The following is a 26,153-nucleotide window of genomic DNA, read 5'->3' as shown; positions in this document are numbered from 1 at the left end:
TTCAATCACACCCTCTGGTGCAACGATATTTTTTAATAAAACTTCGAACGAACACGAAACACTTGTATGACAAAAATATATTACAGGCTGATTATTCTGTTTGAATTCACGGTTGTGTCTTCGAGAGGAAATAAGTGGACGTTAACGATCGTGTTTCGAGGTGGAAGGAAACGCGGATTCGTGATTCGGTTCGTGGTACGCCGATAAACCGAATGCACGATATACGCGGAATCTCAATTAACAGAGGGATGATAAGCGGCTTTCCGTCGAAGCACCGGAATCATCTTACTTCCGGGACGTTTCGTTTACGTCAGCCATCAGATTCACCGTGAAGAGCTGTATCCGGTTACGTAATCTCTGCTTCCATATTCGAAGACCTTTAAAGGCTTAAACTTTAAGCTCTTTTATAGGTTTCTCGTGCTTGATAGCAACGCTGAAAATATGATGAGACAGAATATAAGAGGGTGTATTTAAACTTTATTCTTAAAAATATTCACGGTGTATTAATCAGAGAGAGGATAATGCAAAAGTTCTCAAATAAAATTCAACCCTTTCATTGATAATTTAATTTGAAAAGACCCTGTATAATTTTCTAAAATCATTGGTCGTCGAAAAGATTCTCGTAAAACACATTCACGAGGGTAGTTTCATCGAAGTATCGCCGTTCTCGTAAAAAAAGCATCGATATCGCGCGAAACAGCGCAAGAACTTTCGAGCGTAAACGTGCAACGAAACAGAAGTCTCGGGGCAAGTAAGCTTTACGCTTTTTTCGGGTAGAAAGAGCAGCTGCGTGGTGTACTGCGTTAGGGAGGCACGTTTCACAGCCGCATCAAAGAGACCCGTCTCGCTTTGTAATCAAAGCTGTGCACCACTTACGAGCCCTGTCCGCGTGAGGAGACCAGAATCCTGGCGACCGATAGCCAACATCCTACCGTGATTTTCAACCAATTCCGAACCACGATTACGTCGTATCTGCATATGTCGTCCTCTGATATTTTCCGTCTCTCTGATACGCGACTCATTGATCGCGTTAGTCGGAATACTGGGATTTTTGTAGAAGCCACCCATCGGTTTGGAGCTGCTCCAAAAATGCAGCTCGACGATTCGATAACTGGTGCATAAGAAAAATGTGCATATTTGGAGAATAACACGCGCTGCTAATTAACTATTTCAATGCAGAGGATATAGGACCATTTATACGTAAACGTACCATTTTTATTCCAAGGTTATTCGAACAAAATTGCGTAATATTTTTACATTTTCTTCGGTAAATGGTGTATGAACGAGCCCTTCGTTCTTTTCTGGGACGTTTAACTCATTTACATCATTAGGAGATTTGCAAAATGTCCTCGTATCCGGTGATCGATATTCATGGCTATCGAAAGTTTTAAGACTTTCAAAATTTAAAATTTGAATAAAAATTCTAGTGATTCGAAACTTGCTCCATAGATTTATATTTGAAGAGATTCGAAGCACTTGATAGCCCATCAACTTTTTTATTATTCAGATCGACGTTGAATGTGATAAAACAGATAAAACTCAGAGCACGTGATAATTCATTGTTAGAAATCGTTTTAAACACAATTGTTGAATGAGAGAAGACGGGTAAGCAGGTTGTAGCATCAGGGGATTTCATCCAAGAATTTTCCCCATCGGACACGTTGTTCACCGTAGAAAATATGGGGAATACTCGCAGTCACGACCTATTAGCGTCCCATACAGAAGTTGTGCGAGTACTTCAGCAAGAAAGTGCGGAGGGTAAAAACGAGGCTTGCGAAGCGACTCGGTGGCCTCTTTATCCGCGCGGCGATAAACTTCCTCGGAATTAAAGTAAAATACGAAATATCGCGGAACACGGGGAATGCAGGCAGCACCGTTCGCGGATGTATCCATTACCGTGGAGCCATGCGTTTTCCCGAGGAAATTCGTTTCTCCGTTTTCCACCTGCAAACCGGAATGCATGGCCGTCCGACCAGCAGATAAAAAAGAGGGAATTCAAGACGTTGGGCGAACCAAGGGTGGAAACGACTCACGCAGAGCCTCTTTAGTGGATCGTAATTCAACGAGAGCTTTCCACGAACTCGTGCCAGTCTGGCTTTCGTCGGAAATACAAATTTTTCACGCACATTTCCACGAAAACGACCATCGCCATGATAGCCGTTGGAGGAATAGAAAAAATCAGACATGATGTTTCGTCTGTGCATTATGATTTATTTCGCGGTAAAGACAAATTGAAATATTCTACTTGTTCCGTCGAAATATTATTTTCTCCTTTGCGAAAACCACGGATCGTGTAAGTTCGTTGTTGCACGAAGTGCATTCTGTTGCAAGCAACGATACAACGTCGGGGTAAGTTTCGAAGTTTCCATTCAAACAAGTCGAAGCATCCCGCGAGAATTCTCATCCCTCGAGAATTCTAGACAATGTCTGGCTGGTTATCAATGTCCGACTCGTCGAGAATGAACACCCTTCATCAGCGACGCACCATCTGTCTCGTGGACCCTCGAAACATCTGCTTTGATTTCAGATTCGTTCCAAAGAAACTAATTTCGCGTTAGAAATTCATACATTGTTTCGACTTTTTCTTATAAAATATTTAAATTCAGAATTCGCAGTTTCCAAGATTGAGTACAGAAATGCAGCCCCAGGAAAATACTAGTATTTACTCTATATGCAGATGCGCGTTTCTTCTCTCTGTGTAAACTCAAGAAGTTCGACGACAATTACGTCGGATATAACTTGGAACGTCAATCGAAGTTTCGTGTCTGTTTTCTCGATAATCGTTCGAGCATAACTAACGTCGAATCGAGAAACGAGTCCACCGATGCGTCCCACCTTTATAAATTCAACGAGAGCTCACGGAACCGGATATTTTTATTAACTGGATATTATGAATCTTATGGAGAACGATGCAGATGCACCGTCAAGTGACTATCGGCGGGAAACATTGAGACAAAGAAAAAAAGCAAGTGCTTATCCCCGCGATGGAAAACTTTTACCGGGCGTCGTGTTTATGGAAACTGCTTTCAAAGGGAAAGTAGAAGCTGGTATTAGCACGACCGACCCTCGAGACTCTCTTGCGTCAACATTGTAAGAAACTTTTACAATCAATAGTCTTGTAACATTCAGAATTTTAACGCGGTTGCAAATGAGAGGATGGAATAAATTTATATATCCTGCTGGGTCTTCCACAATATAACACTTCCATTTTTAAGTAAAGTAAATAATTGTGCATTTTAAAATTGATAGGATAAACTATGTTGAAATGTAGCGCTTGTATTTAGTGCAAATATTGAATCGACAAGGTAGAATTTAACCGAAAATAGAAGATAGCGTATCAGAAGGCAACGTTTTGACGGGGAAACAGCTTTGGAAACGCATCGAATCTAGTTGTTAGTGTCGGGGAAAGGAGCATCGTCGACGGGATGGTATCTGTTGATCGTTGAAAACGCTGGCAAATGTGAGGAATGTCAGCCCATTTTTCATTGTCCCTCTGTCTTACTTCCAGTAACAGGGCTGTCGGCGAAGTACATTTATTCATGAGTTTGCTGCTCGCTTCAACAACTTCCGTTTCTGTTCCTTCGAAGGCTGCGCTTAGCGCGAAGCGTGCCCATCGCTCTTCCATAACACGAATTATGTTGCTCATTTTTATCTTGTAATTTGCTATTTAAAATATGTTCTCGGTATAAGAAAAAATTTCAAATGCTAATCCATTGTCAATGGCGGAAAGTGACAAAGAAACATTCGAATATTATTTCATCGTTCCTTTTCAACATTTTAAATAACAACCCGACGTCGTTTCATCGTTCTGACGACAATTCCAAGCTCGATAGATCGCAGGTAATGAACCGTGGCGTTTCAAACGGTTGACAGACGTCACACGCGACATTGACTCCTCTCTGTCGGCCGTTTCTGTCCTATGGGAAACGGCGTAATCTCAGGCGGCATGTAATATGCCGTGATAACGAACCTTTGTTCGTTACATAGGTAGTTTTGAACATTCAGCTGGGAAATTCGATCGAGGCCGGCGACCCTTCATCTTCACCCCTGCGCGCCACCCTTCCCAACACTCGATACACATTAAAGGCTCGTGTATCCGTGTGCACGTGCGAATCGTCTGCCGTAGGGGTTGTTACAAACTGCATGTATAGTAAATGCATATCCTGATTGTATGCGGTATGGCGTCCATAGTGGTCGGCCAGGCTCCCTTTGTCGAGAGGCTGTTTGATTGGCCGCCAAGATTAAACTGAAATCGAGTTCCACCCTCCATCCGCCGGTGGAAAGACAATTATTATCCGGTGCTTTTTAGAAGATTAAAGAACGATTCGTGTGCTTTGATTACAGATTTCGTACGGTATTTATGAAGAGAGATAATTTTATAGGGTGTTCCAGTTATTAACCGACGAACTAGATATTCAAACAAAGATTTCCTGTAAACATTTATCGATAATCACGAGACAGGTATGCGGGAAAAGAAGAAGCGTCGATTTTTGTCTCGTTCGACAGGTGTGATTATCTGCGAAACGTTAACAAGGAATTCAGTCTGGAACTCGCGCTCGTTACCGCGCTCCAACGAGCGTTCCTAATCGAAGACAAATCGATTTTGTTTTTTAATTTTCTTCCCGTCCGTCGGAATCGATTCGAATTCATTTCGTTCCTGCTACCGGTTAACGACTCGCCACGCCATCTCCGTGTCCGCTCGTTGTTTTTACCGATAATTGTAACGAACGTACGTCTCGTCAGGGAACGAGCCCATCACCGTTACAGCTCGCCCGTTTTTCCATTATTTCCGCCGTAGTCGTTGCAAGTTTTTCCACCGATTCGTCCTTCTCTGTCTCTGGTAATCCATAAAGTTCGTAGTTTCGTTTATACTTGAACAGAGAGGAAAAAATTCATTGTTGCAAATAAATGAAACATTCTTCTTTCCGTTTACTTTGTCGAAGCGCAATGATTACCAGCAATTTCAAAGAATTTTCGGAACCTCTACTGTTGACCAAGTACACAACGGTATCAACAGGTTAATCACTTAATTCGCAGACAACTCATCGTGACAGAGTTCGATTTACCACTGGTCATCGCAGAATTTCTTCCGAGAAATTTAATTAAAACGCAACGAGGGGAGGGAACAAAACAGAAAAAAAGAAAAATGACAGAGGATCGACGGTGCATAGTGTTCCGAGGGAATTAAACGCTATTGTTTCCCGATTTGCGATACACCGACGTGCACGGTGCATACATTCCGTTGCCCATCCCAGCGCACGGCAGGGGCGAGATCTTTATTGCGTTTCGAAGTACCGGGACGGGCAAACAAAGCGGTAATCTGTCGTGCAGGTTGTTCTGGATACCAGGAACGAAATTGCATTCCATAGTAAACGGGCGAAAATGGCGAAGGCCGTGTGTCGGCCGTCACACGGCCGAGCTTCGTGTTCTCCGTGTACACTGTAAACATTCGCATCCAACCGGACACGAGCATCCAGCTTGGTTAAAGGGAAGTTACATCCACCGGATGCTAATATTTTTCGCAATATCTTCGAGCGAAGGAATTACCGGTGAGCTTTAGTACCAGCTAATAAATGAAAGAAGATTCTGTTCTCTTCCCCCTTGATAATAGCCTTAACACCGGCGAAGACAATCTGCGAAAGTAGAATTTCCTTTTATAAGGTTCGTCGTTGGAGTACTTGATTTTTTCGAGAGAAAAGTTGCTAAATATTGTGTCTTCCCCGATGGAAATTTAATCTCCCCGTTGTAGTGATAGAATAATTTGAAGGAGGAAATGAAATAAAAACGTTGTAAATACTAGAAACCGAGTCAAATTTAAATGACATCGATTCTCGAATTTGTCTTCATAAATTTTTCTTTGATAGAGGTATTGTGTCGCGATTCTTCCTTCACGGAACACGCTGAAAGAGCTTATCCAGCTCCCGAGGGAAACTTTCGACGTATCTGATGTAATTTCAATTGTTCGAACCGTCTCTTCGGGGCTGGTTTCGATCGCGGTCGCTTTTATACTTTGTTATCGGCAGACATTAACGAGCGGTGCGAAAGTCTGGCCGATCGGATTAAGCGTCCAAGGACCGGTACCTGGCACTGCATTTTACTTCGCCATTAACGATAGAAGAAAGCTTTACGGCTTTCCAGCGTGAACATCCGAACCGGCGGCGCGGTAATTAAGATGGAATCTTTCGACGAGCGATCGGTGGAATTTTCGTTAATCGACGAAGCTGCCGTACAAGTCTCTCGTCTTAAATCTTCGGGACATTAATATTCACCGCGACCGGCGTACTTGGCGTCTTCTGTAAGCGATTAAGACGCGACGGGATTTAAATTGGAATTATTTAAATCCCGAGCAAACCGATCGGTTATTTAAATCGCACAATCGCGTAGACACATTTTCGTGTCGTTTACCAGATACAAGTAAATCGATGTTCAATCTGTAATCTTGTAAATAATGATTTTCGCAGTCTTATAAATATCACATCTCATATGCTAGGTAAATAAAAAGTTATGAAAAGTCTATGCAACAGCGAGCGTGTTAATAATACAGATAGCTTGCCGTTTCATCCGAGAACGAAACGTTTTCTACCACAACGACGAAGCCGATAAAACAAATAAAAAAAGCACCTGTGCAATAGCGACAACAAACTATCGGGCTACACGCTTCCTGGTCTTTCTCATTGTTCTACTCGCGATCCTCCTCCCCGCCGTACTTTTTCTTTTCCATTCTCTTTCGTTGCTCGTCGTTGCCATTGACGGGCAATACATTCCCCGGTGTTGTTTAGGAAACGATCGGACATATCTCACGGATCGGTTCATTGCATCAAGAACAATACACCGCGTAGCTTTGAATGTACCCCTTTTTTTGTCCTCGTCGCATTGTCATACGATTTCAACGTGGACGGCAATAAATTGCCGACCACGAAAATGCGGCTGTATAAACGTTATAAAACAGTGAGAAACGCGCGAGGGTGAGAAAGGTTAAAAAGGAAGGGGTAGTCTACTGTTTCCTGTCTGGAGAGGCTTCAGCTTCTCTCGACTGCCGTTGACGGTGACAAATTCACAGGTGTTGCGCGAGCTAATCGATCGTCTCTTGATGTGCAACCACATTTATCAGCACCCTCGAAACACCTTTCCAGATTCGAGAAATAGTTTTCCTTGATTTTATATAAAAAGCAGCAATGATTGGGTAGAAATTTCTATTTTTATTCAATCCTTAATATTTACTATAATTCATACAAAGTTTGAATTCCTGATTTCTCATTTTCGATTCCATCGTCGAATTTACTTTGAAGATAATCATGACTTAGAGACGTGGTTGTTTGTGGAGGCGTAAATAAGGGATAATTACGTGGGATTCGCTAACGAACAATGAACAGAGGACGATGGTCGTGTGGTTGGTCGGCAAAGTAGGATTATCCGGGATCCGTGTCCCGACTCGAATACGCGAACTGTACTTTTGGTTTACCAGCTGCATCGAATGCGTCCAAACAATGTTCATCGTTAGCCGTTTCCCTTTAATCGAAAAGCTCCCGGGAAAGTCACACGTCTCGCCGCGAGCCCGTTCGTTTGAAATTATTCCCCGGGTGCACCTCGATTCTGATGCATAGATTCCCTGTGTTGTTTTTTTTTTTCTTTCTTTCTTTTTTTTCGTTCTCCTCTTTTTTCCTTTATTCCTCTACCGAGGTATTTTTTTCTTTTTGTTGCGTTTGTTCTGGTTGCAACAACAGAACGCGTTCATTGCACAGGCCAAGTCGTAAAATTGTATGAGATAGGGCTTTCCAACCGTGCTTCGTTCTGTGTGCAACTCTGAAATCGAAAATGAAAAAAAATGAAACGAGAGACAGTGAACGACACACGCATTTTGTGGACTACGTAAAAGTGAAAGAACAAAATGGAAATAGTTTGGCAATAATATTATATAGTCATGCAGGTAACGAAGCGAAATAAATGTTATTCGTAGAATATTTTTGCATAGATGATTTTATTATCCATAGATAAATGACACTGACAACGTTTTAGTTGAGTGATTTTTTTGTCACGATTCATGATATATAATCGCGAAACACATTCTCATGAAGGGATCCAGCAAATTCATCACGGCCGGTTCGAAAACGACGATGGTCCATTTTCGTCGAGTCAGCGATAGATTATTTTTGCTGGTCGATCGGAAATGGTCGTATAATTCATTGGCTCGAGCATTATTCTGACCCGACGTTCGACTGTTCACCGAATGGCTTTTTTATCGAAACGAATAGCAAGGTTAAAAGGATATAGCGCGTATAGAAAAGTGCTTTCTAATTCAATTTCATTAAACCTCTTACCTTAGGATTTCGTTCTGGTGTCGTAGATGAACATCGCATTGTTTTCACTCGTTCGGATAAATCGGTAGGTCTCGTTTCAATTTCTTGCCTCGATAGAGGCGTTCCACATAATTGTCGGATAAAATTGAAACAGTTCTTGTTGCATGATAAATTGATATCGTCGATTGTTCTCCGGCATTCCAATTATAACGCCGCAGCAGGCTCGTCTAACGACTTACATAATTGAATGGTGAAGTGGCAAGAAGAGCGTTCGAAACGAGATAAGTTAATAATTTAGAGGAACAGAGGCTGCGAGTAACGATCCTCCTGACCTCGATGAACAATTCGGGTGTTTGCACTAGGCGTGGCTGTCGCCGGTATTAATTATTGTCGAGTGTTTATAATTAAGCGGTGATAACGTTCCTTGACCGTTCTCCTTGCACTACACCATCGAGCAAGATGAAACTTTCTCACTGCTCTTTGTAAAAGTGAATTTACGAGATCTCGTGAATTCCAAGATAATCGCCGACGTTTAAGCCTCGAGTTGCTTGCCAACTTCTCTTGAAATTCCATTGACATAACGAAAATGGTACGGCTGCCCCAAGTCGCGTGTCACAGTTCAAATACACTTTTTACAAGGCAGAATTACCCTGGCCGCTTAGCAACTACGATAAACAATTTTAATTGGCTCGCAATTTAACCGAGAAGAGAACTCTTTCGGCTCATTAGCATCCTTTTTATCGAAGCCGTTGATTTCCGTACAAACGAACGCGTGCAACTCGATGATGTCGCAGAAATTTCAATGGACGAGGGAACGATCAAAGTTCCTTGGTTCTTTGACGAGTAAACGCTTTTGTTTCTTTCCTGCGACGATCAGTCGACCATAAACGAGATAATGGAGCATGATATCCTGGACATTTCTCTTCGATTGAAATATCCATTTCTGTAGGTTTTGACTTTAACGAAAAGGATCTTCGAAGGCGCTTAATAGATCCGTTATAAATTCCAGTGACGCATTCCTTTGAACGTGTCAGCGGTCGCATAGTTTCTAAGGGAATATTTGGCCCATCTGTGCGAGACTAACTTTACAGGATAAAGCTGGATTCTTGAGCGTTAAGAGACCCTCCTACGTATGGTACATTTAGAGGATGAAATGATCTCGGATCGACTCAAGGATGTGTTTAATGTTCTGATGTAAGCTCGAAGGTTGCTTACTTTTGCAAATAATTGCATTTTTAATCCGAATGAAACAACGATATTTAACAGCCTATCTCTTGGCAGCTCGGACATCGACGATCTAATTCCCTCAGCCGTTAAATTGTGGTCTTAGAACTTAGCAGAGAGTGGCTCGTAAGTTTAGCTACCTCGGGTAAAGCATATCCGTTCTCATCCCTTAGTGAATTTCAGCCCTTCCCTCTGCGCTCCTATCCTGTCCTCTGCTCCTTGTCATAGCTCCTTTTATTACCAATAAATCTCGACGATTTTTCACCAACGGAAAACGACTTCCTACGTAACGTAATGTCACTACTATAAAATCTCTTTATATTGGTCGAATTTGAATTCATCGCTGTAAAAATGTTCTCTCTCCGCCATATGGTCCGCGTTGTTACCTTACAAAATTAATATATCAATGTTACTTAAAATGTCAGGGTTAAAATTGATAAGAAGTTAATAAAGTTATCGATAATATATTAAAACTCGTGTATAAAATTGCACCTTTTATGCGAGGCACGCAAGCATGTGAGTTAAAAGTTAAAAAATCAAATGACGCGAAGGAGGAAGGGTGCTAATAAAATGTAAAAAGGGAAGTCGTTAGAAGGGAAGTGGTTTTTTTTATATCTTCCAACGATGACGCTCCCTACCGTGTACTGGCTTCACTTGAAACCATTATACGATCCATAAAGAGAGAAGAAGAAGTCGTTTCTTCGATGATGAAAAGTAAAATCCAACTCATCTTATATGATTTTTATTATTCGAGGAAAATAAGGATACCTACCAATCACGTTATGCATCCAGTCGAAGTTCTCTGATTTATCGAGAAGTTTGTTTATTAGAGGAGATTTAATAGGGACAGGACAAAATTGGACGACCGGTGATGCGCGCAAAGGACAAAGCACAATGTAAATAAGATCGTTGCAATTAAAGTAAAGCACCGCGGAGACAAAGTTGATCGCAAACGAGAAAAGTTCTTTCAGTTGTTAGTTTAGGTATCATTCCCGTGGTTGTCGAAAGTTACGAATGTACCAATTTGCTCGGCTCGCAACTTTGCAATTAAGTTTCGAAAGGATTGCCTTTGCAGACCCGTCCGTTGAAAGAACAGTGATTAAAAACATATCCGACGAAATCTAATTAATACAGGCCACTTATTTCTTTCTCTTTACTTGCCAATGAAATTTTATTAATTAAACTCAGTCTACCAGTTTACCGTGCAAATTCAAACGCCATGTAATACGATAATTTCATTTAAATTCCAAGGTACTTCCGATTGTTTATATGAAACGTAATATTACAGAGGAAAACTGAAAATGTTTTTTGCGAATCTATACGAAAATATGGCTGAGCGTTAACAAAATGGAAAACCGATATTTCATTAAACATTGCTTCCCTACGCTTTCTGCAAAACAGTACCACCACCGTCCGGTTTTAATCTTCGTTTGGTAGTTCTTCGCTCTTTCACCCAAAGTTTTACGCAGTGTTGAACTTAATTAAACGATTTAATCTTTCATTGTTGGCTTAGCCAACTACTGGAACAACAATCCTCCCCCTGTTCTGCTTTTGTCTTTAACAGTTGGAAATATTTATTCAATCTGTTTATAATGTATTCAACGACGGGATAAAAAGGAAAGAAATAGTAAAGTAGATGACGATTTATTATTTAGCGATCATAACGTGTATTCTTAACCGTGAGATTTGCGAATCCCTTGAAACGCGACGTCTGGAAAAGCCACAGACAAGTTTATACGACGTCTGTTTTTCTTCGACGACGCGAAATTGATATCGGTATTATCCTGACTGAGCCATCGAATTTACTCGAGGCATGGCTTCCGTCTCGTAATGGGATTTTGATACTAACTGGTTGAGAGGTATCGACCCCCACGTCGTGGGAATAATTTCCTCGTCGTATTTGTATCGTGTTCACTGTACCTTGCACGTTAGGATGCGATACGTTATCGCCAGCTTACACGCTTTACCGAGCCTCTATTCTTCCTCCTTCATGCAAATTCGTAAGATAAGCAAGGTAAACTCCTAACGACCATGGTATAATAAAATTAACTTCTCCGCTTGACGCGCAACATTTACTCTATTCATTTTGCCATTGCTAGCGATCCAGCTGAGATACTTGTTAATTTTCATACCGTATCGAATGGTATCGAAATCGATTAAGGTTAATCAAACGCAAAATACCTTTGATAAAATAAATCAGGACATAGACTTTTGAAAATTTCGCGCACAATATCGAATATGTGTCAGAACGAACGCTGCATTTCGATCAGTTTGCAGCCACGCACGGGCGCAATGCTCCATATATTGCCGCCATAAATCTAACGAGGAGGTTGAACATTAACCCAGCAACCGCCGTCTATACTTCCGACGTTGGTCGACCTCAGGGTCCGATAAAATAGCTACCTATACAGTCCGCGATATTATTTACACCCATTTAATGAACTGTAACGAAGTTTATTTGAAAAGAAAAGGTAACACGAACTGCTTGCAGTGACACGATGGATCTTGTCATCCATTAAGTTATATCCGCGTAAAATTGCAATTTGAAAATCACTAATTTTACGGTGAATGTGATCCTATCGGTGTATATTTTCCGGAATCAATGGGTCCTGTAAATTTGGATATTTTGATATCTCTCGGTTGGTCTGCTTTTTCTCGATCATCCGTTGATGCAGTGACGGGAATGAGCGTAGAGCAAATTTCGGGATATAAATCTCGGTACTGCAGGGTCGGGATAGTAGAGTGGAAAATTGGATGACGATGTGGTCGGTTCACAGGTGGATTCGGCGCCAGCTCTTTGTCCTACCGCAAATAAAATAGGTTCCGGCACATTTGGCATCGGTACACTGTAAAATTCTGCCAGAAATCGCATACACGTTGGTCAGCAACGTATCAACCGATACTGCTGCTTGTCGTTGCTGTAATAAAGACGCGAAATGATATTGCTCTCCTAAGGAAAAGAAAGGCGTTGAAAACTTTACCTGAACCAACGTATTTTTCAGTAATTTATACTTCCACTTTAACCTGGTATCATTATTTTTGTTGCAGAGTCACGACAGCTGGCAAGGGCACGACGGGGACCAGGTAAGCATTCATGGCTTACGATTATTAACATTGCTTTGCTTTTGTTCTAAGTACAAGCATGATACTGCTTTGCTCTTTCCTCTTTTCTACACGTCACACGCGCTTTAATTACCATACTGTGTCTTATTACCTTATTTTACTTTATTTATGTACACAATTTAACAACATTTTTAGCAAATATTCGTTCAAAGTAATGCATGCATTTTAGCGTCTGATTAATTTGAACTTTGATTTATAAAGTGTTAACACAGAAGTGTTTCGTTAATAGCATGATTGGTGATTATTTAACCCTTACAAACTATCGATCGTGATGAATGAGAAACGAATTCAGGCAATCTGAAAATCTATTCTCGAGTGAGGAAATCGTACTCGAACTTACGTATGTCTACGTACATATGTGTTCCCGGGAGTATTGGCAGGAGTTACATAGAAACGATCAAGCAAGAGGAACGCGGTAACGGTGAAAGAGAGTACGAGGGGAGGCGAAAGCAATTTGCATGACAGTGATGCATACGATTCGAGTTCTTACCATCTGGTTACGCGGTTCCAACGTGTACTTCACCTCTTCGTTATTAAGGGCGTTGCGGTTTAATGACGGGTTCGTTGCAGCGACCTGTGTGCATCAGGGTTGCAACGTTCCTCGTTAACTACCAGCGATTAGTCGGCGCTACAGCAAACGCCTGTGAAAATATTTACCAGTCCACGGAATATCTCTCGTGTAGAGAGTGCCTCTTAGGCATTAATCGATGCACTCTCTTGCCAATCGGATTCGCCGCCTATTTACATCCATCTTTTCCGTTGTGAAACGCGTTCATTGCCAAGTTCACTAACTCGTTGCAACATTTATGTTAACGTCTCTGACTCGAAGGTAGAACTTTGTGATCGCAGCCTTTGATGTAATGTATCGATTCCCATTGGAATTTCTATCGAGAATCGCAAATTAAATAAGAATACCTATTAAAATAATTTCAACTTATTCGTTTATTTCGCTGTAAAAGGAAAACCACGGAAATTTCTTAAACAAGGAGAAAAAACAAAAGATTTCCGCGAGACGTGGCGTTGCATTGCAATTGAGCGCGCCTGTGGAATGCTTTTTACGAGAAACGAAAGACGTCGGGAGCACTTAACAATGAAAGCTGGTTGAATGAGATTTAGTGTACCGTCTAATCGGGTTTACTCTCGCCTCGGGGCTATGCCTCTTGCTGATATGCCAATACCGTCTTGGTCTACGGTAGTAGAACAGCGGTACGGGTAAGGAACAAGAAGAGCGAACCTGAAGAAAACTACGAGACCAAGTGGTTAGGAAACGCACGTCGTGAATTTAAAAAGATTCATTAAAGCTTGATACCAGAGTAGACTCGGTCGTCCGTAGAACTCTTTATCAAGAAGTTCAACTACTCGAGTATTTTTGTACCGGTTCTTTGACGTTTATCTTGACGAAGAGGTTTGCGAAACTTGAAGAGAACAAGTAAAATTTAATAAGAATTTAAATATTTTTCCTTTTGAATAACAATTCAAACGAAGGGCTCTAATATTTTTAATTTCTTAGGATTCTGTTTCATAGGATTTTAAAATAGATTCAATAAAAATTTATATTCACAGCGCTGATGCTCGGTGAATTTCAATATTCGTGATCTTCGTATCGTTGAAGAGCATCTCGAAGAATCGAGTTTCAGTCGATGGTTCTTGCCATAGGCACTCGAACGAACTATACCAGTTTTTCAATAGTGTCTTCTCTAAAGAGGATCTGTTTCATCTTCCATCTTCTTGTTTCGAATATCCACAATACGTCACCCACTACGCCATCCTTCAGCCGGCTTTATTCTCTTTGTAGCGATACAAAGTAGATCACTCCTTCTCCTCTTTTGTTCGCGGCGAACAATTTCGTGCCGAGATTCTTTCCTGTCTCGTGAAAACTCTCTTAAGCTAAATCCTTCAGACGAGCGTTTATGGTTTTAATTTTCTTTTGACGCAAGTTTTGATACTACGACAAATTTTCTTCCGTACAAAAATTTCAAGTTATTTTATTCTACACGGAATAATGCAAATAAGTTTGTTGTATTGTACAGGCATTTCCCTATTGTAGCTTTTCCTGCTTTCACGAAACCCTTTCGGGAAATCTTACCTAATAATTCCCTTGTCCGATGGAAAAAGGAGTCTGTCGAAGGTACGGTGCCGATAAAATACTGACTCTGAACAAAATCTCGTCGCGATTTGCGAACGTGCACTCCCACGGGAATCGTCGAATGCCGATGCAGATCGAATTTCCGCGTCTACCATCGTCGGATCTGGATGAAATCGTTCTACACACACCTTTACCACTGATGTACAAGCTTGCTTGTTAATGAATCTTCTGCAAAATGGTCTCTGGAAGAATATTCAAAATATTAGGATAGAATTTCGAAAGCGCATTAACTGTTAAATATTTCAGTGAAATGAGATGTTTGCTCAGTGATCGCTGAAACTTTCATTCGCTGGTGCAATGGGTTTGCAGTCTGTCAGGCGTTAAATTCTCTGGTGTTTAAACATTTTCAAGATTAAACGTCTAATAATTGGTGTTTAATGAAAGGGAAATTTATACGTTTTAGATATTATATGAAATAACCCGGTGAAGTTGGGCTATACATCCACTTTTCAGCTTTCTCTGTAAATACACTAGACTTTATTATTCCAGCGGGGTGCTTTATTCATTTTCAGGGTATTAAAAAACCGAAATCCCTTTTTACACGCTGTGTATTGCCATGACTAACTCCGGGGAAGGGCTTAATGCCAATTACATAAACCCGCCCTCCTTTTTTCCACCTTCATTTTTCGTTCTCGTTTTCTCTCCTACTCGCATTGCTCTCCACTTATCCCTTTCTTTTTTGTTCAGTCTTTCTCTTTCTCCTCGATGAGCATTCGTGACTTTCGCCGCAAATGAGCCACTCCAGTTATGAGAGATTACCATAAGCCTTAGGGTGTTCGGTAGCTAACTTCCTGTCCTCTTCTGTTTTTTTTTTTTTTTGTCTCTCATTACCAGGGTCGTACGGAAGGTTGCTGAGGCTGCTGAGATCTCAACCGCGGGCAAACGAATTCTGAAAAAAATCCGACAAAGAAAATGGAACAACTCGTGACATTCGGTTCCTGACACGCACTAATTAAGCACCAGCATCTCCTATGGCATTCAGCTTGGATCCCATTATGTTCGACGCAATAAACCACAAGACCAATTGTTTTTGCGTTAGTATTGTTTTTTTTTTGTTCACACGTTCCTTAGCCCTTTTTTTCCGTTCTTCTATAGGTGACGCTTTAGATGGTAGATTATTTACTAATTCGTATTAATCTACATGTTGTACCCTTTTTATTCTGATTGTGAGATTTTAAACAAGCTTATCGACAGAGTTTACTGTACAACCACTGCAATACATAGATGTCTCTTACAGTTTCAATCTCTGTGTTCATTTCAATAAATTCATTTATCATTTAGTATGTCAATACTTCTCTGATTCTATGTCTTAAGTGAATGGTATATTCAATTATTCAGGATCAGATTTGTCTTCCATCTAATTCAATGGATCGTATTTGTCTTCCGTGAAATTCGACGGATCGGATCGTAGGAAGTTTCACGATCGTTCGATAGAAAAGTAGCTACGGCAGCCCTGACGATTGACCAATCAATTTTCGGTCGGCCAGTTTACAGGATGTAAGTTCGAGCCACTTGCATGCAATTTCCGGTTTGGCCAGAGGGAAATTTGCTTGGGAATCGACTCAAAGGGTCGCACAAAGGAGCGTTACGGAAACGTTAGGGTGGGCTTCGATGCATCGACGCGATTTTGGCGATGCTCGTTCGGCAAAGCAAAGAGAAGCCCGTTAGAGAAATGCAAATTGCAACCAGCCAGACAGCATTAAACGTTGCCATTGTTCGGCGACTCGGTGGCACGGTTGCATATGACAACACGCGAAACACACCACCGTAGCGCGGAATTGCCTCCCCAGAAATTCTAAAGATTTCGTTTAAGTTTCCAGGTCATGCAGCTCGAAGCGTTGGAAGGAAAACAAAAAATGAAAAAAGCTCGGTATGAATGCGCTGACCGCTTTCAGCTATAAGTGTATTTATTTTCCGACAGCAATCAGAAGCAGTTTAAGCGGTTGCTTGAAAAACAGGAGACTTCCGACGTTTTCATAAACAGTCGGTGGGATGTATAAAAATAATAAAGTTTGCATAAAGCTACTATTAATTCGCAAAAATTGCCTGGAAATAATTTAACTTATAAACAGGGATGAGGTCGGCAAAGAAACTTCATGACTTTCGAGAGATTAGGTTTAAACGAGGTTTCCCCCCTGTTTCATTCCATCGTTGGGTGCAGTGCTAGTGTAACGTAGCGATAATAGACATTTTTCACCAATTACGGAACAGGTTGAAAGGGAAAGGAGAATTTCCACGAATGCAGACGAATATACCTGCATTCTTGCTACCGAATCGAGGCATCGGTTTCTCTACCGTGTTGCAACACCTTCGGCCGTTGAATCTTGATTACTCTGGAACCTTGAATAGAAACTCTATTTTGCAATGTTTTATTTATTTTCACATGCTAAAAATAGTGGCTTCAATTATTGCGTGTACGATGCGGGAACCGTGAAAAATCCTAGGGAGACATCGAACTTTTTATAGTGACATAAATAATATGTTACTATATTGCCTTTTAACCCTAATCTGCACGCGATTGTACATGTTTACATCGATTTACGCTTACAAACTAAAGGTTTGTTGATATTAATGTTTCGGTGTGTACCCAGTTGCCTGTACAAGAGTTAATCCGTGATAGGAAAGACCATATCAAAAGAAAAGTAGTAGACAGGTATCTCTTTCGAAATTCGTGTAAACCCAGTATCGTTACGACTATGCCCGAAGCGGTATCTTCGTATCTACCTCAACTTCCCTCGAGCACGAATCAGCGGCACGACCTCGCACGATCGGCCTGGCACGAAACCACGTCGCCGGAGGAACGAACGTCTTTTGTACGGTTAGTACGTACCAGGCAGAAGAGAAGGAAATACAGGAGAGAACGAGAGGAAAAATAAGAGGCATGCGGCAGAGAATGCGAGTACTTTCGTACAAAGTTGGTCATTTTTTACTTGAAATAATGAATAAAAAAAACTGATGGGGTCACGACCTCTTGCAGGAACAAGAATCTGCATAACGTTACGGGGAAAAGGATCGAATTCATTTCAGTTATTTAAAAAATTTATTATTGAAATTGAGAAACATAGAATTTTATTTTATAATTGAATTACATCGAATAATTAATACATAGATGACAGGTAGTTTAAATTTTGAGCAAGGTAGTGTTCCGATTCGCTCAAGCGGAACCAGAAAGCAGCGCTTGAAGAATTTTACAATTTCATTGTCCGAGTTTCATGAATTTTACGTAATTGTAGATTTTGAATTGAAAAAAAGAACATTAATAATAAAAAACTCTGTTTTACACAGATGAAATAATAATCGGAATAAAAATTTCTTTGGATAACGCCCAGAACAGTTCAGGCGAGGACGATCGTGCAGGTTCGTGCAGATCCGGCCAAGTTCGGCTCGGCACTCTCCGTGCGTGCAGCGAAGTTCATGCCGGCGGCCGAGCGATGACGTCAGCAAGCAAGAGGCCCGTCCACGGCCAGCTCCGTAAAGCGTACGAGAGCTCTTGACGTTTCACCTCTTTGCGTGTCCGCTCGTATTATTTTCGGTGGCTCGTTCGATCTCCGGCCGGCAGTGTTTAATCGGTATTCGTGGGATACGTGTGTGCACCACGTGGCGGGAAAAACGTTTCGTTGTTTCGACGCCACGCGTTCCTTCTGTGAGTGCAATCGTGGATCGAAGAGCGAGAGAGAAAGCGGCCGAGAGGCGGAGGAGGAGGCGTCCGTGGCGACCTAACCTCCCAACCGGTGCGTCGCTGATTTTAATCAGCGTTATAGCATAGTCGTGTAACCGTGTCATGCGAACCTGCACGAAGTATCACGGAAACTAACTCGTCCGGGAAACGCCACAACGTCTGGTGTTCGACGTTTGACAACGGGCCGACGAAAAACTTTCTTCGAGTGTAGTTTCTAACCTCTATGGTGGTTCGCGCCACCGGGTGTTCCGTTTCGACACGAACACGTAGCTACGAGTGAAAACGGTGGAAGGGTCGATGAGACGGTAAACAGAAGAAAAGAAGTGGTGGATACGAAGAGAAGTGCAATCTGTTTATACGAGCGAGAAACTGTCGTGTACATATTGACATTCGCGTTCGCGTACGTCCTTTGTTTCTTTCCCCGTACGTGTTGGCACGGAGAAAATATATCGTGGCCCGATTGGCGGTAGAAATTCGTTCCCGACCCGAGAGACGGACAAGAGAGGAGCAACCTGTTTTATAGCTGTGTGAGTGGCGTCGGTGTCTCTCATGGAATGCGAGAATCGTGTACGTCGGAGCATCTTGATACACGGTGATTTTCGAGCAACCCCGAATAAGAGTGAAGTGCCGCTACCAGTGGTAGACATATGCTCCGTTACGTTATCATCTAAATGTGCCAGCCTGTGAAACAGTGATCTTCTATCCGAGGTAAAGTGACGTTTCACCCTGTTGAAACGGTGATTTCGTTATCTATTATTTTTTGGCGGGCAGCGTGGAAGGAACACGTGGCATTTGGGAAGTAAGGTACCCTCGAGCCTTTTCAAGCATATAACGGTATACGAATTACTAGAAAGTCTACGTAACGTTTCTTGTCATTAAGCGCGCAGGCGGTACGTTCGAAGGACAAGATATAACAGTATATTTATTCGTAGAACCATACTTGATCTTTTATAATCTATCACTTTCAAAGAATCGATCCATTCCCCGCGGGTAAATCGAACGTTTCGATCGTATCGGTAAAACAGTAACAGAGATTATCGCGTATGCGCGTGAAGGGTTATGTCCCACGTGGAAATCGAAGTATACTCACAATTGTGAATTTCCTTATCCGCGTCGTCATTCGTCGTGGTACGCTGCACAGGAGTACGCTTCGCGGGCACTAGAGCGAGACGAACCGACAACCTGTTTAAGATATGAACGTAGCCTTATAGTATACATGCGCACGTATATACAAACACGTTCAGTGTGCTCGGCTACGTAAGAGGAGAAGCTTGTGTACAGTTTTCGTGGGAGCGGTGGAATCAGTTTTGACTTGTCGTTCGTGAAAAGAAAACATACGGCGTTCGTAGTGTATCGACAGATAATCAAGCTGGACGAGGCTCGTGTGCCACTTGGAGGTTCCATACTTTCACTGATCGATCGCCCAGGGCGTGCAGTTCACCGGTCGAACCGGAGAGTGCATTCTCTTTACGGAACATCTACTAACCTTTGCTCGTACTTTGCTTTTCCGTGCATAATACCCGATAGCGTGATCGTCGAGCTAGAAAAAAAACACGTTTTTATCATCCTTTTCTTTCACGAACGACCAGAATCGAACGGTTTAACTAGTGTTTGCTATTCAAATTCGTAAAACAATTCTATTTTAAAGGATTTTAAATTCTCCATAGACGACGATCGATCGACATTACCGATTACGTATTACATAATGTCGAGCGACAGCACGTGACGACGAGTAAAGAGGAATAATTTCCTACGTTATTTGCCAAGCGATTCGGGTTAACCGACCTAAGTAGGACAGGCCGATGTCCCTGGTTTTTTTATCAATTAGGTTGCACTTGCGTGAGATATAAACGCGTGGCACGGGCCCCCGCAAGAAATAGGCCGCCGGCGGTGTATAATACGGACTCGGTGTCACCGTAATCACAGCTCAGAAATCTATCGTGTATTTGACGCATATAAAATTACCGGTCTATGCAATGGGTCTCGTGTTTCCTCGTTAGATTGAGTTCAAGCGGCCGAGGTACATTCACGTTGCAACAGTGCATTAAACTCTCGTGCAAAAGCTTTGCGGTAGAAAAGGCAGCGCACTGTCGGCGCCCAGTTTATCTCAAATAATAAACTTCGTTTTATATCATCGAACGATTTTTCAATGAAAATTTGTAAATTAGATCATTTTATTCCGCCACGATTCCTTCCACGCGAACCGTCTTAATTCGCGTGAAAGATTTATTTCAAAAAGGAAAACGCGTCTTTGTTAGTTTCGGGGAAGTGTGGCTTCGCGAGTTCCGTGAGAAAAGTATGTGGCTCGGTTGCATCTGAGCGTGCGGATTAATTGGATTAATTTACATCGAGAAGCGATCGATCCAAGGAGAGGAGGATGACCACCAGGAGGAAGAAGAAGTCGCAGGACGGGTTCCTGAAGAAGGTCTCGAGCCTGTTCAACCTAGACTCGGTGAGTCAACTGTTGTTCTAGAGAACAGTGTCACGAATTTCGTGTCACTTCTCGCCAGCTATTCTATTTTAGACGATTTTCTGAGCATCAGAACGCGGTCGGTGGCTTTGTGGTCATCGCCTACGACTCTTTCGCGTCCCGTTTCAAAGCATTCTAGCGTAGGACGTTGTGAAAAAGAAACGTTCACCGTTTCGTTTCTTTCATCCCGTCGAATCGTCCTCGTTCCCACGTATTTTTAAACAAATATCGCGGAATAAACATCGAAAAAGGGGGGAATTATTAACGTTTATTATTGATGATCAGTGATCTGTTATTAGGCATAATAATTTTATTGGTAACCAGAGTAGAAAGTACTCAGAAAATAATCGCTTTCGAGTGAAAAGAAAAAAAGGCGGGAAAAAGTGGAGATAGACGAGGGTACCGAGAACATTGCAAAATTTAAAAGATGTTAGGGAATTACCGTTGAAAAATATAGTAGCATTTTTCTCCTTGATTTCTCGAACGTTTCGTACGATAAGGAAACGTGGAATAACTCCGAGAGGCCCTGAGACCGTTTGATAAAGCACGAAGAAACGAAGGACTAAGGGAGCAACCGTGCCGCGTAAATAACGTGGCTGCAGTTGTTCCCACTGCACTCGCCGACTTTTACACCGCGTACAATTTAATCTAACTTTCGATAAAATTTTACTCAGCAGCGTAGAAAATGATGATATTAGACGAGGAATACTTCAGCTTCCGTTTAGCGTTCAATTTCTGACGTTTTCTTAGAAATTTTCATACGGAGATTCATGATAGCAGATGATCGATATTTCTACATAAACTTTCCTCTCGTAAGCAGGTGAATCTGATTAAAATCCAGAACGGTCGACGTTTGTTTACCCTCGCCAAATCAGCGGCCTGTTAGTCAGCTTTATCGAGCGTTGTAAGCGTGTAGTTTACATTGGCAGCCGATTTTCACGCGTCCGAGCTGCTTCGTCGGTCCTAAGTCAACCAGGACACCGAAGGCTCAACCGGAGCTTTTCCATGGAACAGAGTTTGCGAAACGGCACAGGCCAAAACAATTTGGCGGCGAAATTTTCCCTCACCGAGGCGTCCTAAGCATAGTTTATGTTCCCGCGTTAAACGCGCAAGCAACGGTTGTATACCGAACGAAAGTTGTTCAAGAAACTTTGTTCACTTGTTCGGTAAGTTACTTTGAACAAAAAATGTCATATGCAAAATGTCATAAATCTAGTGATATATCAGCGCGTTAACCATTGGAGGTCCAATTATTAAGGAAGTTCACGTGTACATTGGTGGGTTCAAAACGACGGGATCAAGGGTTAAATTAATTTTGGAGTTTAGCAAGCTCTTTAAAGACTAAACGCGAATAGGATGACTCATTCACTAACTTGATAAAGGTTTGAATAAACGTCTGGTCCTCTGATCACACTTTACCAAACGATCTCAGTTTCGTGTAGATGGAACATTTGCATAAAGAACGATAGATACGATTTTTATTCTTCTCGATTACGTGTAAGCTCTATTTCCTACTTCGAATCGCGTACACGTACGATCGGGGAATGATGTATATTTGCTGGTCATTTAATTCAGTTGCGTTGCGCCGCTTCGATAACGTTCCTTCGCAAGGTTATTCCGACCCAGTTGACACGTTCTTGCGTATACAAGCGGCAGGCTATAAGCGTTACGAAATCACGATAAACAGGTCAGTGATAATTGACATGGATTAACGGACAATTGAGAATCAGAGTGACTCTCGCCACGTCCGGAGGTGCTTCGTCGCGTACGTTACATCTTCTCATCCGCTGCGGGAAGCGTTTCGCGAGCAACGAGACCGTGATCTTATGTAAGCCCTGTCCTATGTGTATATTATTATTCTCGAACACTGTGTGCGTTTCAATGCGCATACACGTAAACGGGGTATCGGCACGACCTTCGCAAGAAAATACGTGCTAGTTGCAGGCTCGACTGCATCTCTCGAACGAGCTGAAAAAGAGTCGCGAGGCGAAACCAAATTGCAATTCGATAGGGACACTTAGCAGAAACAGAAGTATTTCGTCGCGTGTTGCGAAAACGTACTGAGAAATAACCTTCTCGTGAACAGCTGTTCTTTCGCTGACGAAGCAGGCGACGTAAGCAAATTGATTGATCACGAATGATAACTGAGGAAACAGTGACGATGCGAAAGAATTCTGTCTTCCTCCGGACTTCTTTGAAGTATTTGTTAAAGGGGAAATGAAATGAAAAAGAAAAATACATTATTAGCTGTTGGAATTGAGAACCACTGAGTTTGACGTCTCTCTTATTCCTGTCAGACGCAGACCTCCCTTGGTCGACCTTCCGGAGGTGGTTGCAAACCTCGGCGAGCTGTGCACCGAATGTTGAATCGTATAACTTGCACACGCTTGTCCCGTACCCTAACAACCTTCCACCCACCCCCAGCTGAGTACCAAAACGCCATTCAATGGAGTGTTTCACGGCGAGCTCCATACGTTTCGTGCCAGACACGATCCTTTCTCTCTCTTATTTCCTTTCCCGTCTTCTTTCAACCCATTGCCAGAGTCTCGTTTCGTCCTCTCGCGTTTCCTCCCTTATGGTGCACCTTGATCGTCTAAATTCTATGTCACGAATATCTGTTCCTGTTACTGTACTTTCAATTGGTACATCTCGAACATGAAATTCTTGGTTGAACTTGCTACGAATTTTATGTTCGACGATGGATCGAGTCGAAAGTTTATTTCCACGAATCGTCTTAAATTTTCACTAGCATCTGGTTAGAGCGTTGCTGTGGAACCCATGAATAATACATGCGGTGACACCGGTGTCTTAGTTTCTGATTGGTTCACCGCGTGCTTCCATACGCCCTTCCTGGCTACTTTCTACCCGCTATTTCGCGTTGAATCTTTGTAATTTTCCCTCTAGATTGTCTGTTTCAGCGTATCGTAATTACGTTAAATTATAACGTGAGGGAAGCTATCAATTTGATGCACTGATTGAAGTATGCACCATATAGAGAATCTTCCCATTCGTAATTATTAAATTAAATCGAATTGAACATTTTCAAGTTGAACTCCACTTCCGAAGAATGGAAACGTTCCATTCGGATTCTAGCAGGGTACTATTTACAATTCCCGTTGCTTTTCACGTGAAACAAGCAGCTAGGTAAGATCGTCGTTAGCGTTCGTAGAGCAAAGTGACGGGACGATTCCCAGGGCCGTAGATTTTCCCAGGCACGGTTCGAGAGTTCGAGGGGGCTAAAAAGCCAAGGAGGGAGAAGAGAGAAAAAAAAAAACTTGGTTCGCGCTAAAGTAAAGTCTCCAAGGGGGAACGATCCAATTTATCGTGCGCCTAGAAGCTTTACGTCACTGTCTCCACGTTGTTCCCGACGATTCTCCGTTGAACTTAATTCCAGCTAAGCTCGACTTACATTACAGGATTAATTTCCGTGCGCCATGCAACTCGGGAATTACAGATTGTACCTTTTCCTTCTTTCCGTCTAACGTGAAAAGGTTTCGTCGTTTTTTATTTTCATTTAACACCCTTCGTTCGACGCGAATCTTATTTCCCTAGAAGCGGAGATTCCCGTTTGCTCGAATCTGAGAAATCTAGCGGATCGTATCGAACGAGTTTGACGCTTCTTTTCCTCTGATACCGTTAACGGGTTATTTTTCCAAAGTCGCGTGGACAAGCCAGTGCTCGAATGCAAGCAGCTGTAAGTCGTTGAATAATCGCGAGGGATGAAGGGGAACAGCCACTAAAGCCACCACCGTTGTTGGACCTTCCGTCCGGCATCGAAAGCTTCTCTTACCTCGGCCACCCTCGACCGTCCATTTTCAGTCTGCGAGTCTCTACCCTTAACATATTACCGATCCTCCCTTATGCGGGCTATTCCTCCACCGGGAAATATGTTTCCTATTAACCGGAGAGGAAAGCAATCGGTCTAGAAACGTTTAACGGGTCAATAAATCGTCTATTAATTTACCTTGGAGAGAATTGTGAAACCGTCGTAAGAAAAGTGAAAGCTAATACGAAATCGTATTGTATTCTATAAATAGTTTACATTTATTCTACAGACGCAACGTTGAAAAATTTTCCAAACAAGAAGTGCCGCGTGATGTAAAGCAAGGCTCTCCTCCGGCTTGTACGGCACGTTTCGAGTTTGACGAGAAACAGATTTTCTAAATCGGTAACTCAGGAACGTAGGAGTAGGAAAGATTTCCGTGGGGTCCGGTGGAAGGGCGAAAGTTTTAGCTGGAAATTCTAACGAAATTAGGGCGTCTTACGATGGCCAGCCCCGGAAGTTTGAACAGTTCTGGCTATCGACAACGAGTAAATCCGTACGAATGGTCTCGTAGGTGTGCATGGCAGGCATTCTCGTTAAATTGGACTGGCTGAGAAATGGAGAGCAGCCAGTTGGAGGGTAGTAGAAAGCGGAGGGAAGGTGGCCAACGTCGGGGGTGGAATAGGGAGACACGGACAGCCAACAAATGGACGACCGTTCGTATTCGCAGACGTACTTCAACCAACGGACACTGACCAGGCTGCCTCGAAAGCCAATACCAAGCTTTGACCTTTTCTGACCGTCCTTCCGCATTCATTGTTCTCTAGCCATCCACTTGTAACCCGCGACTTATCTCTACCTGCCTGTCGAACTGTCAGCCCTTTTCACCGATCGTAGAGAGATATTTCCTGATATTTCAACTAAATATTGAATCAATTTCGTAATAATTTAAATTATCCGTGTAACAGGAAATTAATACGGTGAAAAAGAACTGCAAATTTAGTACAATTTGATGTGAATAATTAATCGAAACGCTGTTAACGAGTTATTTGTTTAAACTTTACAAGCATGCTCGCGGTAAATTAGCTTGATTGATCTATCCGTTCGATTACTGCAACGATGATGGGTACCATTTTATCTCATTTTTCCGTACGATACTCGTGCAACGGTTCAATGCAAGCAGCAATGTTTATTTGTACGTTTGTAACGCCGGTGGTATTAATTAAACCAAACGATCGTTCTTTTTCCTATTGTTTTTTCAACGGGTAACGAGTTTCTGTTTTCTACGATTCTCGTTTCCATATTGGAATCTGATAACACGGACAGTAATTAGCAGATGTATATTATAGTTCGTAGTTGATTTTTTTTTCTGTAAATCGCAAACGAATCGATTAGAGGTGCTGAAGTGACAAAGCGATTGTCGATGGCACGTATCGAGAATTATTGCTGAT

General features: G+C 42.2%; 1 protein-coding gene across 25 annotated transcripts in view; it reads left to right on the top strand.

Annotated features, from left to right (window-relative positions):
- Positions 1-26,153, top strand: part of LOC117607241 (discs large 1) — a 371,089-nt gene that overhangs the window by 269,379 nt on the left and 75,557 nt on the right. For 23 of the 25 annotated variants that reach the window (XM_076692125.1, XM_076692133.1, XM_076692131.1 and 20 more), the window contains one exon: positions 12,570-12,605. In XM_076692125.1, coding sequence (XP_076548240.1) covers positions 12,570-12,605 — 36 coding nt within the window. Of the gene's footprint in view, positions 1-12,569; positions 12,606-18,097; positions 19,178-20,727; positions 20,922-26,153 lie in introns of those variants that run through there. The other 2 variants (XM_076692141.1, XM_076692140.1) reach the window with 2 other exon arrangements.

Source organism: Osmia lignaria, chromosome 14 (assembly GCF_051020975.1).
Source record: "Osmia lignaria lignaria isolate PbOS001 chromosome 14, iyOsmLign1, whole genome shotgun sequence".
Taxonomy (NCBI): domain Eukaryota; kingdom Metazoa; phylum Arthropoda; class Insecta; order Hymenoptera; family Megachilidae; genus Osmia; species Osmia lignaria.
Note: the sequence above shows the minus strand (reverse complement) of the source record. Positions and strands in the feature narration are given on the sequence as shown.